The following is a 15,987-nucleotide window of genomic DNA, read 5'->3' on the forward strand; positions in this document are numbered from 1 at the left end:
TAGGTTGGATATTAGGAAAAACTTTTTCACTAGGAGGGTGGTGAAACACTGGAATGCGTTACCTAGGGAGGTGGTGGAATTTCCTTTGTTAGAGGTTTTTCAGGTCAGGCTTGACAAAGCCCTGGCTGGGATGATTTAGTCGGGGATTGGTCCTGCTTTGAGCAGGGGGTTGGACTAAATGACCTCCTGAGGTCCCTTCCAACCCTGATATTCTATGAAGGGGTTGGAATGGGGGCCGGACGGGGTGGGAAGAAGCGGGGCAGGTGTGGGGCCTCATGGAAGAGGTGGAGGGGGGGCGGGGCCAGGGGAACGGGGGGTGTCAGTGAGGGCCAATGCACTAGTCCTCATGTGGCCCTCGTGGTCATTTGAGTTTGAGACCCCTGGACTAGACGATCATAATGGTCCCTTCTGACCTTAAAGTCTATGATGGGGGGGAGGGATAGCTCAGTGGTTTGAACATTGGCCTGCTAAACCCAGGGTTGTGAGTTTAATCCTTGAGGGGGCCATTTAGGGATCTGGGGCAACTATGGGGGATTGGTCCTGCTTTGAGCAGGGGATAGATTAGATGACCTCCTGAGGTCCCTTCCAACCCTGATATTCTATGAGTCTAGTTGAAAGCAGCTATCAAATTGCCCCTCATTCTTCTCTTCTGCAGACTAAATAATCCCAGTTCTCTCAGCCTCTCCTCATAAGTCATGTGCTCGAGCTCCCTAATCATTTTTGTTACCCTCCACTGGACTCTTTCCAATTTTTCCACATCCTTCTTGTAGTGTGGGGCCCAAAACTGGACACAGTACTCCAGATGAGGCCTCACCAATGCCAAATAGAGGGGAATGATCACTTCCAATCCTCTAATTTGTCTAGGTCCCTCTGTATCCTATCCCTACCCTCCAGCATAGCTACCACTTCTCCCAGTTTAGTGTCATCTGCAAACTTGCTGAGGGTGCAATCCAGGCCATCCTCCAGATCATTAATGAAGATATTGAACAAAACCGGCCCCAGGACCGACCCTTGGGGCATTCCGCTTGATACCGGCTGCCAACTAGACATGGAGCCATTGATCACTACCCGTTGAGCCCAATGATCTAGCCAGCTTTCTATCCATCTTATGGTCCATTCATCAAGCCCATACTTCTTTAACTTGCTGGCAAGAATACTGTGGGAGACCATATCAAAAGCTTTACTAAAGTCAAGTAATAACATGTCCACTGCTGTCCCCTCATCCACAGAGCCAGTTATCTCGTCATAGAAGGCAATTAGATCAGTCAGGCATGACTTGCCCTTGGTGAATCCATGCTGACTGTTCCTGATCACTTTCCTCTCCTCTAAGTGCTTCAAACTGATTCCTTGAGGACCTGCTCCATGATTTTTCCAGGGACTGAGGCAAGGCTGACTGGCCTGTAGTTCCCCACATCCTCCTTCTTCTCTTTTTAAAAGATGGGCACTACATCAGCCTTTTTCCAGTCATGCAGCTCCTTCCCTGATTGCCATGAGTTTTCAAAGATAATGGCCAATAGCTCTGCAATCACATTTTCCAACTCCCTTAGCACCCTCAGATGCAGTGCATTTGGCCCCATGGACTTGTGCTCATCCAGTTTTTCTAAATAGTCTTGAATCACTTCTTTCTCCAGAGGACTGGTCACCTCTCCCCCATACTGTGCTGCCCAGTGCAGTAATCTGGGAGCTGACCTTGTTCATGAAGACAGAGGCAAAAAAAGTATTGAGTATATTAGCTTCTTCCACATCCTCTGTCACTAGGTTGCCTCCCCCATTCAGTAAGGGGCCCACACTTTCCCTGACCTTCTTGTTTCTAACATACCTGAAGAAATCCTTCTTGTTACTCTTAACATCTCTTGCTAGCTGCAACTCCAAGTGTGATTTGGCCTTCCTGCATGCCTGAGCAATATTTTTATACTTCTTATAACACCTGTCACCTAAGCACTACTGAGGGTGTTGCGCTTAGGTGACAGGTGTTATCAATCGGGAGGAGCACTCTGAAGTAAGAATTGGTATCAGTGGCTAAGGTTACACTGAGATCAGAGTTGGTATCAATGGGAACGAGGTTGTACTGAGGTGAGAGTTGGTGACAATCGGGGGGTTGCTCTGAGGTAAGAGTTGGTATAAATTGTGGGGGGTTGCTCTGAATTGTGAATTGGTATCATTCAGGAGGTTGCTCTGTGGTAAGAGCTGATATTGATTGGGGGCTGTGATGAGGGGAAAGTTGGCATCGATCAAGTTGGTTGTACTGATGTGAGAGGTGGTATCAATTGGGGCAGGGGGGTTCTCTGCTGTGAGATTTTTTGTATCTGTTGGGGGTTGTGCTGAGGTGATAGTTTTAATGATCCGGGGATTGCTCTGAGCTGAGAATTGATGTCAGTTGGGGTTAATCTGAGGTGAGAGTTGGTACCAACTGGGGTTGTGTGTTACTCTGCTGTGATAGTTGATGTCATCTGGGTGTGTGTTCTCTGAGGTGATAGTTGGTATCAATTATAGGGGTTGCTCAGTGTTCAGAGTTCCTGTCAATTGGGGCGGGGAGAACTGGTATCAGTCAAGGGGGTTGCAATGAGGCTAGAATTTAAATCATTTTGGGGTTGTGCTGGGATGAGAGTTAATATCTATTGGAGGGTTGCTCTGAAATGAAAGTTTGAGTCAATCAGGGGCCTGGTGTAAGGTGAGAGGTGGTGTAAATCAGAAGGGTTGCTCTGAGGTCAGAGTTAGTATCAAGTGTGGGGGGGCAGTTCTCCTAAGATGAGAATTAGTGTGAAATGTGGGGTTGCACTGAGAGGGGGTGGCATAAATGAGGGCGGTTTCTCTGAGTTGAGAGTTGGTATTAATCGGGGAGTTGCTCCAAGGTCAGAGTTGGTATAAATCCTGGGGATTTCTCTCATGGGACTGTTGCTGTCAATCGGGGTAGTGCTCAGGTTAGAGTTGGTATTGATTGGGATGGAGGGGAATTGCACTGATGTGATAGTTTGAATCAATCAAGGTGATTGTGTTGAGGTGAGAGGTGGTATCAGTCGGTGCCCTCTGATGTGAATGTTGGTATAAATTGGGGGGTTACTCTGAGGTGTGAGTTGGTGTCAGCTGGGGGTTGCATTGAGGTGAGAGTTGGAATCAATCAAGGGTATTGTACTGAGGTGAGAAGTGGTGTCAATCCGGGGTGCCCTCTGATTTGAATGTTGGTATCAGGGGAGGATTGCACTGAGGTGAGGGTTGGTATCAATTGCAAGGTTGCTCTGAGGAGAGAGTTGGTAGCAGTCAGGAAGGGTTGCTCTACGGTAAGAGATGGTATCAATAGTAAGGTTTGCACTGAAGTAAGAGTTGGTATCACTTGGGGGACTCTGAGATGGGTGTTGGTGTCAGTGCGGGTTGAGGTAAGAGATCAGTAAATATTTCCAACAGCTGGAATTGGGACACTGGGGAGGGCTCTGAGTATAAAGAATTCTTTCCCAGGTGTCTGGCTGGTGGGTTGCATTCACAAGCTCAGAGTCTAACTGATCCCCATATTTTGAGGTCAGGAAGGAGTGTTTCCCTAGGTTAGATTGGCAGAGACCCTGGTTTTTTTTGCCTTCCTTTGTATCATAGGGCACTCTTAATTTGCTGGTTTGAAGTAGAGTAAATGATGGATTGTCTGTCACTTGCAGTCTTTAAATCAAGATTTGAGGACTTCCAGCATTCATCCAGAGATTATGCTCCTATCACAGGAGTGGGTGAGTGAGTTTCTGTGGCCTCTGAAGTGAAGGAGGTCAGACTATATGATCATGATGGTCCTTTCTGGCCTTAAAGTCTATGAGTTTATGTCAATCAGGGTCTCTGAGATGAGAGATGGTTTTAGTTGAGGGAAGACCCCTGAGGTTAGAGGTGGTGTCAGGTGTGAATGGGACTTTGAGGTGTGAGATTATGTCAGCTGTGTAGTCAAAGATCAGGCAGTTCTGGCACCCTGTTCTGTGGAACTCTGCTGGGGTTCCTCTGAGTTGGAGATTGTGTCTGTTGTGGAAGCAGTTGGCTCTGAGATAAGAGTTGGTGTAATGTAATTCCTGTGTGGGACTGTGAGATGAGAGATGATGTTAGCTGGAGGACTGCTAGTCAGGGACGGTTCTGAGGTAAGAGATTATGTCAATTGGGGGTTCTCTGAGGTGATATGGTAGTAAGGGAGATGAGGGGGTGATTCCATGGAGCTCTGAAATAGGAGATGATGTCTGTTGGGTGGTGGGGTGTTTCTGAGATGGTGTAAATTGGAGGGTGGACTCTGAGGTGAGAGATCATGTCTGTTGGGGGGCAGATTTCTTTGGTGAAAACCAGAAAGACCCCTGAGGTGAGTGATGGTGTCAGTCAAGGGGAGACACCTGAGATGAGGGGAGGTGACACTTTTTTTTTGGGAGGGGAGTGGGGATACTCTGAGGTTGGAGATATTGTCCATTGGGGGGCTCATGAAATGAAAGATTTTTTTTCAGTTGGCAGGGCTTAGGGTCAAGAGAAAGCTGTGGTTCTTTGTCCTCAGTGCTTTGCTGGGGAGGTCAGGTTTCATAACCAGTCCTGATCACTCCCTGTGGGTGGCTGGTATCCCCTCTTATCTCTTTTCTTTTCTGCTTTGCAGTTACCTCATCGCCGAGTGACATTCTCTGCAGCTAATCAGGCACAGGACTTGCAGGACCCCTCTCAACATAGTTACTATGACAGCGGGCTAGAAGAGTCAGAGACGCCCAGCAGCAAGTCATCATCAGGGCCCCGGATTGGGCCACTAGCTCTTCCTGAGGATCATTATGAGCGCACCACACCTGACGGTAGTATTGGGGAGATGGAGCACCCTGAGAACGGTAAGAGAGCCTGCTGCATGCATGTCAGCCTCCTTCCTGCAGATTGTCTTGGTGCAGGCACTTCAAAGCCTTGCAAATCTGCATCCCATGGAGGAGGGATAGGTGGGGGGGTTAGTAGCCATGTTGGGACAGCCTTGGACAGCGTGAGGCAGGGAGGCCAGAGAAAGTCACAGTTCTGAAGGCAAGAGACCACCAAGGATGAGAAAGGGCTCAGAAAGGTGGTCACTGGAGAGGAAGAAAGGAGAAAAGAGGACTTTAGAGGTAGGAGTAAAGGAGTTAAAGGGATGCCTGGGGCTGATATGGCACAGGAAGAAGGGGAACCAGAAGGCTTTGATTTGAGTTGTCAGTAGAACATCATGGAGGATAGTTGGAGGGGAGATCTTGGGGGTTAGACTAGATGACCTCCTGAGGTCCCTTCCAACCCTGATATTCTATGATTCTATGATACAGTTTGTGACTGAGCCCATGGGCAAATCACAACTCTTTGTGTCTTGGAACAAAGGCCAGGGGAGTGTCTAGACTAGCATGTACAGTTATATGTTATATGTTAAAACTGGGTCCCAGACTCTTGTTTAAACAGACTCAGAGGAGCAGTTGGGGTAGAAACAAGATGGAGTGGAGAGGGCCTATGGGATTCCTTGGTGTAGAGGTGGATATTGAAGCCATGGGAGCCTTTGTAGTGGCAGAGAGGGAGAATACAAAAGGACCAACCTTGGGATAACAATAGACATTGGAAGAAGAGGGGACATGGTGCAGTATGATTGTGGCAAACCCAAAGGCATCAGGGCTTTCCATTGAGTTTGTTCGCCATAACAGCCTAACTCTTTTTTTTATGGTCCCACTTCCCCAGGCTATCTTCTGTCAGGCTAAGTTGCCTCCTCCTGCCCAGGCTCTGGCCATGTGCCCAATACCTTCCTTACTCTGCTGTCTGCATTCTGACATACAGGAGTTTTCCTCTGAAATGAGGCCTCTCATTAAGTGGGCTGCAGAGAAACCTTTGGGGAAGAGCAGGGCAGCAAAATTGTCGTTGTGAATTTTCCTAGTGCTGGGAGAGATGGAAATAAACAGGGGTTCTCTTACTTGGGACAGGGTAGATAAAGGGCATCTGCGTGAGCACATTGCTGGGCACTTGCTGTGGCCAAAGCCTGTGGGGGGTGGGCACAGGCAGCCTAGGGGGTTGGAAAGCCACTGGATCTCTCCACTGGGAATACCCTTGGTGCGATGGGGATTGCATGGTGGCAAAGGCCTGGTGAGATGTGCCTCAAATCCCCCCTTATCAGTTTCTGGGACAGGGGCCTGAGAGGATATGGCTGGAGTGCACTAAGCTCCAGCTATTCTGGGCTGCTCAATGAACCCAGCAGGAGCAGCCAGACCAAGTTAGAGCAATCTCTAGGACTGACGTGGCCCCTGAATCCAGGATGTGCTAAAATGGCATAAAGCTCCCCCTCTATCTGTGGGAATTTCATACAGACCACTTCCTCCCAAAGAGGAAAAACATTCAGCCTGGAAAAAAGGGAGAAAGGGGAGGTCTGGGGCCTGGCTGATGGGGTTCTTGGGGTCTCTTGCGTATGCTGTGTAATAACCCTCAGGTAACAGCTGGGTGAGTGGAAGGGACTGTTGAGGGACCTGTGAGGAGAATTCTGATATGACACCGTGTCAGTTGGGTGAGCAATGACTGAGTGTCATCAATAATGACAGTGTTCTGGATAGGATGAAGGCCGTGTGAAAACAGAGGAGGGAATAGGAAAGGAGGAGAGACTGGAGCTGGACAGAGGAGGAGATGAAGGAAGGAGAGAGAGAACAAGGGACAGATGGGGACTCACAGAAGGCTGAAACAAGCAGCAGAGTAGAGTTCCCACTGACAGCATATGGCATCTGCCGGGGAAGATTTTGGTGGGGAAACTGAGGCTCAGCAAGAGGAGGTGACATGGTCAGCCTGCAGTGTCAGCAACAGAATCTTGGCCCTGTGCTTTAGCCACACAGTCCTTCCTCTGGCTAGTGAGACCTGCAGCTGCCTTTAGCCTCTGGGATTCTGACTATTCTGGACTCTTTTTCCCTTCTTGATGATTAATCCTGTTCAGGTCAGTTTCAGCTCCAGCAAAGCTGTCAGCATGCTATTGGAGAGACCCCTTGACTAGCCAGCAGAGGGAGATAATTTAGATCCCACTATGTTGTTGATCTCTGAGATATTCAGTTCTCAGCAGGGGATCAGAGTGCAAGGAGTGAGCTAGACCAGTGGTTTTCAGACTGCGGGTTGTGACCCAGTACTGGGTCACGGAATGTAAGGCACTGGGTTGCAGCCAGCTCCTAGGTTGGGGGGCCACAAGGCTCTGCACATGCCCCTGCCCCGCATGCTGCCCCTGCCCCAAGCACCAGCTTCCATTGGTTCCCAGCCAATGGGAGCTGGGGGTTGGGGGGGTGGTGCCTGCACGTGAGAGCCGCTTGCATGCCTCCGCCTAGGAGTCGGAGCTGCTGCTGGCCACTTCTGGGCCGCAGTGTGGTCCGTGGTGCCAGAAGAGGCAGGAAGCCCCCACTGCAACGCTGACTGGGAGCTGCCTGAAGTAAGCCCACTCCCCAACCCCATGCCCCAATCCCCTGCTCCAATCCTGAGCCCCCCCCAACCCAAAGCCACTTACTGCACCCAAAACCCCTCATCCCCTGCCCCACCCCAGAGCCCTGACCCCCTACTGCACCCCAATCCCCTGCCCCAGCCCTGAGCCACCCCAAACCCCTCATCCCCAGCCCAGAGTCTCCACCCCAAGCCCAGAGCCCTGACCCCCTCCCACACCCCAACCCCCTGTCCCAGGCCAGAGCCCCTTCCATACCCTGAACCCCTCATTCCCGACTCCATCCCTCAGCCCTCACCCCCGTACCTCAACCCTCTGCTCTAGCCCTGAACCCCTCCCACATCCCAAACCCCTCATCTCCAGCTTCACTGGGGCACGGGCATCAACAATTTTCTTCAACTAGGTTGCCAGAAAAAAGTTTGAAAACCCTGAGCTGGACCATAGACAGGACAGGGGACACTCGTCCCGGGTAGTGCCCTGCACAAAGGAGGCACATCCTCTGACTGAAGTACCTGAACATGACTCTCCTGAAAGCTGAAAATATCAGTCTCTGCTCATAAACTTTTCTCCTCCCTCCTATAGTAAGGTGCCTTCACTAACATGCTCACTGCCATGGACAGCAGCCAGGTGTGCACACACACACACATGCACACCACACATACGTGCTTGCCAACACACACATGCATGCACATGCCATGTTCACATACACAACAGGGCTGAAGAGATACAGAACTGTATTTTGTGGCCATCATCACCTGGCCTGGGTCAAGCTCCCCTCACATGTTAGTCAGGCTCCCCTGTTTCCTGAAGCTGCTGGTAAACGCACACAAACTTGATGCAGTGCAGAAAGAGTGAGAGGCCAGGGCTCCACTGATTCTTCTGACATTAACTCTAGCCTGTCTCTATGTTCTTCAGATTGTCTCACAAAGATAATTATATCAACAGAGAATATGAGAATAGGGTCAAAAATTCTGTTCCACCTAGGCGATACACTGGGTGACTGTGGAACCAGGCAAAGGGATCTGTAGCTTGAAAGGTACCTAGTTACACTGCTACCTTACTTCATGATAATTGGCTAGAGATTCCTCTGGTGAGGCTAGCATATTAAGATCTGATCCATTAGGAATTTCATAGCTCAGACTAGTAGTGTGACCCAAATTAAGGAGTCCTATGGAGCAGATATCATCATGACTTTGAATCGGCTCATTCAGTTTCTCCAGCTAGTCCTCTAACAGTGCCAACTCAACAAGGGCCATACAGGGAAATCTAGTTTTGTTTCTGAGATCTTGGAAGCATAGGCCATTCTTGCCCACAGAATGAGAAGTTAATGCTGGAGAAACACTATTATTAGATCCCACACAGCTTATCTGTGGCAGGTGCAGGACTGCACCCTATTGTACATTTTCTAGAGTTTTATCTAGTCTAGTAATAAATGTTCAAAATGATGGGTCTTCACCATTTTCCCCAGGAGACTGTTCAAAGCCTAAGAGATCTGATGGGTGGATGATCATCTTTTGATATCTCTTCTGCTGGAAGGCAAACTGCATGGTAGTTGTGTCTTTTCTTCTGTAAGTCATCCCTTATTTGGTTATCACAGACACTTTTGGATCCTTCCTTATTGGACACCTCCTACCGTGTAAGCTGCAGTGAAGTTCTGAGTTGCAAAGGCTGCATGAGCCTTTAAGGCTGTTGAGGGAGAGCTCTACAGTATTTTGGCATTGACATATGCCATCTTCCCTGGTAACACAATTGGTTGGTACCTTTAGTACCTGACTAGGATGTCCCCCACTTCCTATCCAGCACTCTGCAGTGCTGTCATCTGGTAGAGTGTGAAATACTGAGCTGGGGACCCCTGCATTACTTACCTGTAAGGCTGCCAGCTCCCTTGCTCACTCTGAAGACATCTGTTCCCATAATATTGAAACTTGCTCTGGTAAGGAAAGGCTGGGAATTGTTTAAGAACACTTTACTAGATGCCCAAAAAGCCACAATCCCACAATTTAGGAAGAATGCCAAATTGGTTAAAAAACTACCCGGGGATTAGTGGAGAAGAAAAGGCAGCAATAAAAAAAGGAAATATTTCAAACAAATGGAAGAAAGGGGATGTTGATAGTAACGAATATAAATCAGAAGTTAGGAATTGCAGAAAATTGATAAGGGAAGCAAATGGACACAAAGAGAAATCTGTGGCTAGCAGAATTAAGGATAATAAAAAGAAGCTTATTAGGAACAAAAAGATGACCTCCTGAGGCCCCTTCCAACCCTGAGATATTCTATGATCAGTCCTTTGTGTAGAGCTTCCGTTTGTAGCAAAGTCCCTCCAGAGGTAAGAAGCAGGGTTGAAGACAAGATGGAGAAGCTGCAGCAGCTTTTTATAGTCTCTTGCCATGTGGTCTTTCTTTCTTTGTCCCAGGGACAAGCTGTCCATCACATGGCCTGGAAAAACCTCAGAGTTCTGTCCATAGGCATGTCCCTGCATACCTTGCTCAGTCACAAGGCATGTCTGCCTTCTCTCAGTGGGTCAATTGTATAGCTGATGGTCCTTGGTGTCAGGCTAGGCAGAGCTGACACCAATTTGTCTGGGGTGTCACCCAGAAGCATTGCATAAGTTTGAAATACAGACAGTATAGAGACAATATGCATAACTTCAACTACAAAAATGATACACATATACAGATAGCATAATCATAGCAAGAAAACCATAACCTTGTCTTAGACACCTTATTTGACCCCCTTTTTACAAGATTTGGAGCCACTACAGGACTTTGGTTGCAACAACGATCTATACAGTTACAGATTCTGTCAATAACGTCACACAAGGTCTATGTGGTTGCTCAGACAACTTCCTGGGCCAACACCTGGGATTAAGTAGGGGCACTTGGCCAATCAGAGGACTGCAGGGTACTGTCACTCTGGGTCTCGTGGGTGGTAGTTCCTGCAACGCCTATTCACACCGCTTCCTGGCTGTGCCTCTGCAGGGCCTTCTGCTGATATGGTGGGAATATCAGCCACCCCAGGCTCTGCGTACCTAGGTTTTATTCCCTGCATCCTTACAAAACTGAGGCAATTGAAATGTTTAATTTCAATCTCACTCAAAATGTTTTGATTTACTGAAAATTCAGAACATTTTGGTTTTAAGTTCGATCCAAAACAAAACTTTTTTTGGGGGGGAGGGGGGCATAGAATTGCCTGTGAATTAAAAAAGCCACTATTTTCCCAGCTCTCTTTCTTAGGCTGGGCAGAGTATAGGCACTGTCAATCTGGCTATGGGCCTCCAGGAACACATTCCAGGTGCCAACCCGATACACCAATTGCCTGGGCCCTGAAACCAGTGCTGGCTTTCCTTAGATCCCCAAGAGCTCGTGCATGCTCTCAGAGGACAACTGAAGCTGCCAGTCTTCCAGTGTACTGCTTTCCCCTTTGGGGACTACATGAAAGTGTAAGCAAATAACACACAAACACAGCTAAGGCATTTCTAAATACATACACACTTAACTCTTAGGTAGCACAAGAGATATACAGATATCCTGTACCCAAATCCCTGTCTTAGTTTCCTCACTCCAAAAGGCCTTTGGGATTTGGCCTGTGTGTTTCCAGGTGGTTCAGGATTCTTCCTCTTCTTTTTCTCATGGGTATTAATGACCCTGCCCAGGGCAGCATGTGGCTATGTGTTGTGCTTTATGGGTGTTAGCAGTCTTGCTTGGGGTGGTATGTGGCTACATGTTGTTGATATGGAATTACTGGGCCTGCCAAAAGAGAGAACATTGGACGCTGTCCCTCTCCTGACGGAACTTGTGCTCCTGGTGGGGGGTGGGGAGCTGCAAGGAGCTGAGAGCCCAGGCTCTTAGCCCCCCCAACACTGCCCCTCTTAAGTCAGTAGAAGTGCTCCTGGTGAAGATGCACATCACCAACAGAAGGATGTGGATGTGAACCGCTGCAGTAATTACTGCAGTGGCTATAAGTCAACCTAAAATAGGTCAATATAAACTTGTAGTGTAGACATGCCCTTAGATTTCACCAACCAATTATCAAGTGAAAACTCCTCAAGCACTTTAACAGCCTTAACATGGAGTCACAGACAGTCCAATCTGGTACTTTGGTCTATCTTGCCACCCAGGTAAGCTTTCCTTTGTGATAGATGGTCCCTTACATCAAGGATCAGAGCAATATTCAAGTTAATCCCAGTCACATACCCCAAGTTAAATGCATCTTTAGATCTCAAACCAAGATAAAGTTTGTAGCTAATCCTATAATAAACTGTCTAAAGATTTATTAAGTAGTTGCCAAAGGAAATAAGAGTTATTTACAAGGTTAAAGCTGGTAAACATATATACACACAAATGAGTTCCAGTCTTAAGTTTCAAAAAGTAATAGAAGCTACTATAATAAGCAAGTTCTATATGTCCTTTAGAGCTAATTTAGTCCAAGCATGGGGATCATTTGCTTATGCTTATCAGTCCTTGCCCCTGAGAGTCCAAGCAGTATAAAAGCTTTGGACAGCTTTGCTTAAATATCTTGAGTAATTTTGTATCGTCTGCAAATTTTGCCACCTCACTGTTTATTGCTTTTATGAACATGTTGAAAAGCAATGTCTCAGTACAGACACCTTGCTTCATTCTGAAAACTGACCAATTTTTCCTACCCTTTGTTTCCTGTCTTTTAACCAGTTACTGATCCATGAGAGGACCTTCCCTCTTATCCCATGACAACTTACTTTGCTTATGAGCCTTTGGAAACGGACCTTGTCAAAGGCCTTCTGAAAGTCCAGCTATACTGTATCCATTAGATCACACTTGTCCATATGTTTTTTTGACCCCCCCGCAAGGAATTCTAATAGATCAGTGAGGCATGATTTCCCTATACAAAAGCTGTGTTTACTCTTCCCCAACAAATCGTTTTTATCTGTGTCAGATAATTCTCTTCTTTACTATAGTTTCAACCAATTTGCCTGCTCCTGAAGTTAGGGTTACCAGCCTTTTTATTGCCAGGATTGCCTCTGGGACCTTTTTAAAAATTGGCATCACATTAGCTATCTCTCAGGGCCGACTGATTCTGCCTAAAAGTGTGGGGACCCCGAGTCCCCACCCCCTCCATGGCCTCACCCCTGCCGCTCCTCTTCCTCCTAAGGCCCCACCCCTGGCCAAGCTGGAAGCTGAAGCCAGGCCACGGAACCCAGTCCCCTCAACCTGCCTGGGGTGGGGTGAGGGCCTGAGAGAAGCCCTTAGCCCATGTCCCTGCCCTCTGAATCCCCACCCCAGGCAGATGGAGGGTCAGGGGCTCCCCCCTGCTGCCTGGGCTCTGCAGGCTGCTCTTACCCAGATGGGGTCCAGCTTCTAGCCTGACCAGGGGGTGGGGTCTCAGGGGGAAGAGAAGGGGCAAAGGGCCAAGCCCGTGTCAAAAGGTAGATGGGCCAGGTCTGTCTACTTTGAAAAAGTGGGCGGGCCATGGCCCCTAGGCCCCCTCTATGCCAGTGCCCCTGCCTCCACTCATCTGGTACAGAAGCTGATTAAAATGATTGGTTACATACCACAGTTAGTAGTTCTGTAATTTCATATTTGAGTTCCTTGAGTGGGTGAATACTGTCTGGTCCGGTGACTTATTACTGTTTAATTTATCGATTTGTTCCAAAACCTCCTCTATTGACACTTCAATGTGGGACAGTTCCTCAGATTTGTTACCTAGATAAGAACGGCCATGTTGAGTCAGACCAAAGGTCCATCTAGCCCAGTATCCTGTCTTCCGACAGTGGCCAATGCAGGTGCTTCAGAGGGAATGAACAGAACAGGCAATCATCAAGTGATCCATCCCCTGTCACCCATTCCCAGCTTCTGGCAGACAGAGGCTAGGGACACCATCCTTGCCCATCCTAGCTAATAGCCATTGATGGACCTATCCTCCATGAACTTATCTAGTTCTTTTTTTAACCATGTTATGGTCTTGGCCTTCACAACATCTTCTACTAAAGAGTTCCACAGGTTGACTGTGCGTTGTGCGAAGAAATACTTCCTATTGTTTGTTTTAAACCTGCTGCCTATTAATTTCATTGGGTGACCCCCTAGTTCTTGTGTTATGAGAAGGAGTAAATAACACTTCCTTATTTATTTTCTCCACCCAGTCATGATTTTATAGACCTCTATCATATCCACCCTTAGTCATCTCTTTTCCAAGCTGAAAAGTCCAGTCTTATTCATCTCTCCTCATATGGAAGCTGTTCCATACCCCTTTTAATTTTTGTTTCTTTTCCAATTCCAATATATCTTTTTTGAGATGGGGTGACCAGATCTGCATGCAGTATTCAAGGTGTGGGTGTACCATGAATTTATACAGAGGCAATATGATATTTTATGTTTTATTATCTATCCCTTTCCTAATGATTCCCAGCATTCTGTTAGCAATTCCTTAAAGGAATGGCTTAGGTGTGGGAACCTCCCTCACATCCTCTGCAGTGAAGACAGATGCAAAGAATTCTTTTAGCTTCTCTGCAGAAAAGGACCTGGGGATTACAGTAGATGAGAAGCTGGATATGAGTCAGCAGTGTGCCCTTGTTGCCAAGAAGGCTAACGGCATATTGGGCTTCATTAGTAGGAGCATTTTCAGCAGATCGAGGGAAGTGATTATTCCCGTCTATTCTGCACTGGTGAGGCCACATCTGGAGTATTGCATCCAGTTTTGGCCCCCCCACTACAGAAAGGATGTGGACAAATTGGAGAGGCTGAGGGAACTGGGCTTGTTTAGTCTGCAGAAGAGAAGAGTGAGAGGGGTTTGATAGCAGCCTTCAACCTGAAAGGGGGTTCCAAAGAGGATGGAGTTCAGCTGTTCTCAGTGGTGGCAGATGACAGAACAAGGAACAATGGTCTCAAGTTGCAGTGGGGAAGGTCTAGGCTGGATATTAGGAAACACTATTTCACTAGGAGGGTGATGAAGCACTGGAATGGGTTACCTAGGGAGGTGGTGGAACCTCCATCCTTAGAGGTTTTTAAGGCCTGGCTTGACAAAGCCCTGACTGGCATGATTTGGTTGGTGTTGGTCCTGCTTTGAGCAGAGGGTTGGACTAGATGACCTCCTGAGGTCTCTTCCAACCCCAATCTTCTATGATTCTATGCAATGGCCTTATCTTCCTTGAAAGCTCCTTTAAGTCTTTGGCTAATTACTCTTCAAAGTCGTCTTTGGCCTGCCTAATTATACATGACTTGCAGAGTTTATGCTCCTTTCTATTTTCCTCAGTAGGATTTAACTTCCAAATTTTAAGGGATGCCTTTTTGCTTCTAACCACTTCTTTTACTTTGTTTAGCCATAGTGACACTTTTTTGATTCTCTTACTGTGATTTTTAATTTGGGGTATACATTTAATTTGACCCTGTATATGATGCAGATCTGCAGTGACTTTAATCCTTTCATAAAATAGGATCCTGAAGTCAGGCTACATTTTTTACTTATTGAGGTAGGCTTGAGACCTCTGTCAGAGCCAGGTCAGTCAGTATGTTGTGTCAGTTAGGAGTGTGCCTCCTACTTTGCCTGAGTTCCAAAACGGCTCACCCTCCCGATTGCCGAGGAAGAGTCATAAGACCTCCAAGCAGCCCACCAAAAGAAGATCTCTGGCATCGAAGTCTGCTAGGCATGGGGTTAAGAGGAAAGTGCAGCTGAAGTCCAAGCACTCCTCTTCTCCAGCACCCAAGAAACCAGCAGCAATGACTCCAGCATCGAGGCAGGTACTGTTGAGTCCAGGCCCTGAGGGAGCACCTTCCACACCTGTGGAACTGCACAAGAAATTTCTGGCAGCCTCAAATGCCTAAAGCATGCTCAGTACCAATGATCTCTTGTCACTTTCAGTGCCGGTATCACCAACAGTACAGGAGTCGGCACTCTTGGTACCACCGGACACAGGGGCTCCAACAACATTGCTGTAGTGCTCATTACTGTGTCAGCCCCATTTGCCTCAGATGGCTTGCTATCTGCGACTGCTGCGACTTGCGATTTGGCCTCAGTCACTGGTACCATCAGTAGCAGCACCTCCATGGCTACCGGAAGGAGAGCTGTCCTCCTATTAATCAGAGGTTGGGTCTTACATTTTCCAACCTTGGAGCCACTTTCTCTAGTCCCCATCGAAGCACTACTACCCTGCAAGGGATCCTTCTGCAGGAGTACCATCAAGTGGGTGGTCAGGAGGTCACTTGGGGCCTACACCTGTCCAGTTGCCTTTTTGGAATCTGTGGGATTTCCCTATGTTTTCTAGATTATATTTTAGGCATTCTTATTCAGTCACCTTGGAGAGGTGTGCAGTATCTGCCCACCAGGTACCTCCTGTTCTTGAACCTGTTCCTGAGCCCAGTACCAGGTGCCAAGAGCTGGATGAGGAGGTCTCCACTGGACAAGTGATGGAAGAAGAGCAGCCTGAGCCTATGCTGGCCCCCTCTTCATCCTCTCCTGATGACACAGGCTCATCGGGGGCATTTCACCTCCCCCAGATGACTATAAGGCCCACCAAGAATTGTTAAAGAGGGTGGCCTTAAGCCTGGGCATCCAGGTGGAGGCAGTGAAAGAATCCTTGCACCTCCTGATAGATATTTTGGCCTCAGCAGATCCTTCCAGAGTGACCTTGCCTC

General features: G+C 47.8%; 1 protein-coding gene across 5 annotated transcripts in view; it reads left to right on the plus strand.

The window, feature by feature from the left end:
* Positions 1-15,987, plus strand: part of PCDH1 (protocadherin 1) — a 190,479-nt gene that overhangs the window by 62,333 nt on the left and 112,159 nt on the right. For all 5 annotated transcript variants that reach the window (XM_084636547.1, XM_084636550.1, XM_084636548.1 and 2 more), the window contains exon 4: positions 4,598-4,817. In XM_084636547.1, coding sequence (XP_084492673.1) covers positions 4,598-4,817 — 220 coding nt within the window. The remainder of the gene's footprint in view (positions 1-4,597; positions 4,818-15,987) is intronic.

The sequence above is a fragment of the Lepidochelys olivacea genome, assembly GCF_965140295.1.
Source record: "Lepidochelys olivacea isolate rLepOli2 genome assembly, chromosome: 8".
Lineage (NCBI taxonomy): Eukaryota > Metazoa > Chordata > Testudines > Cheloniidae > Lepidochelys > Lepidochelys olivacea.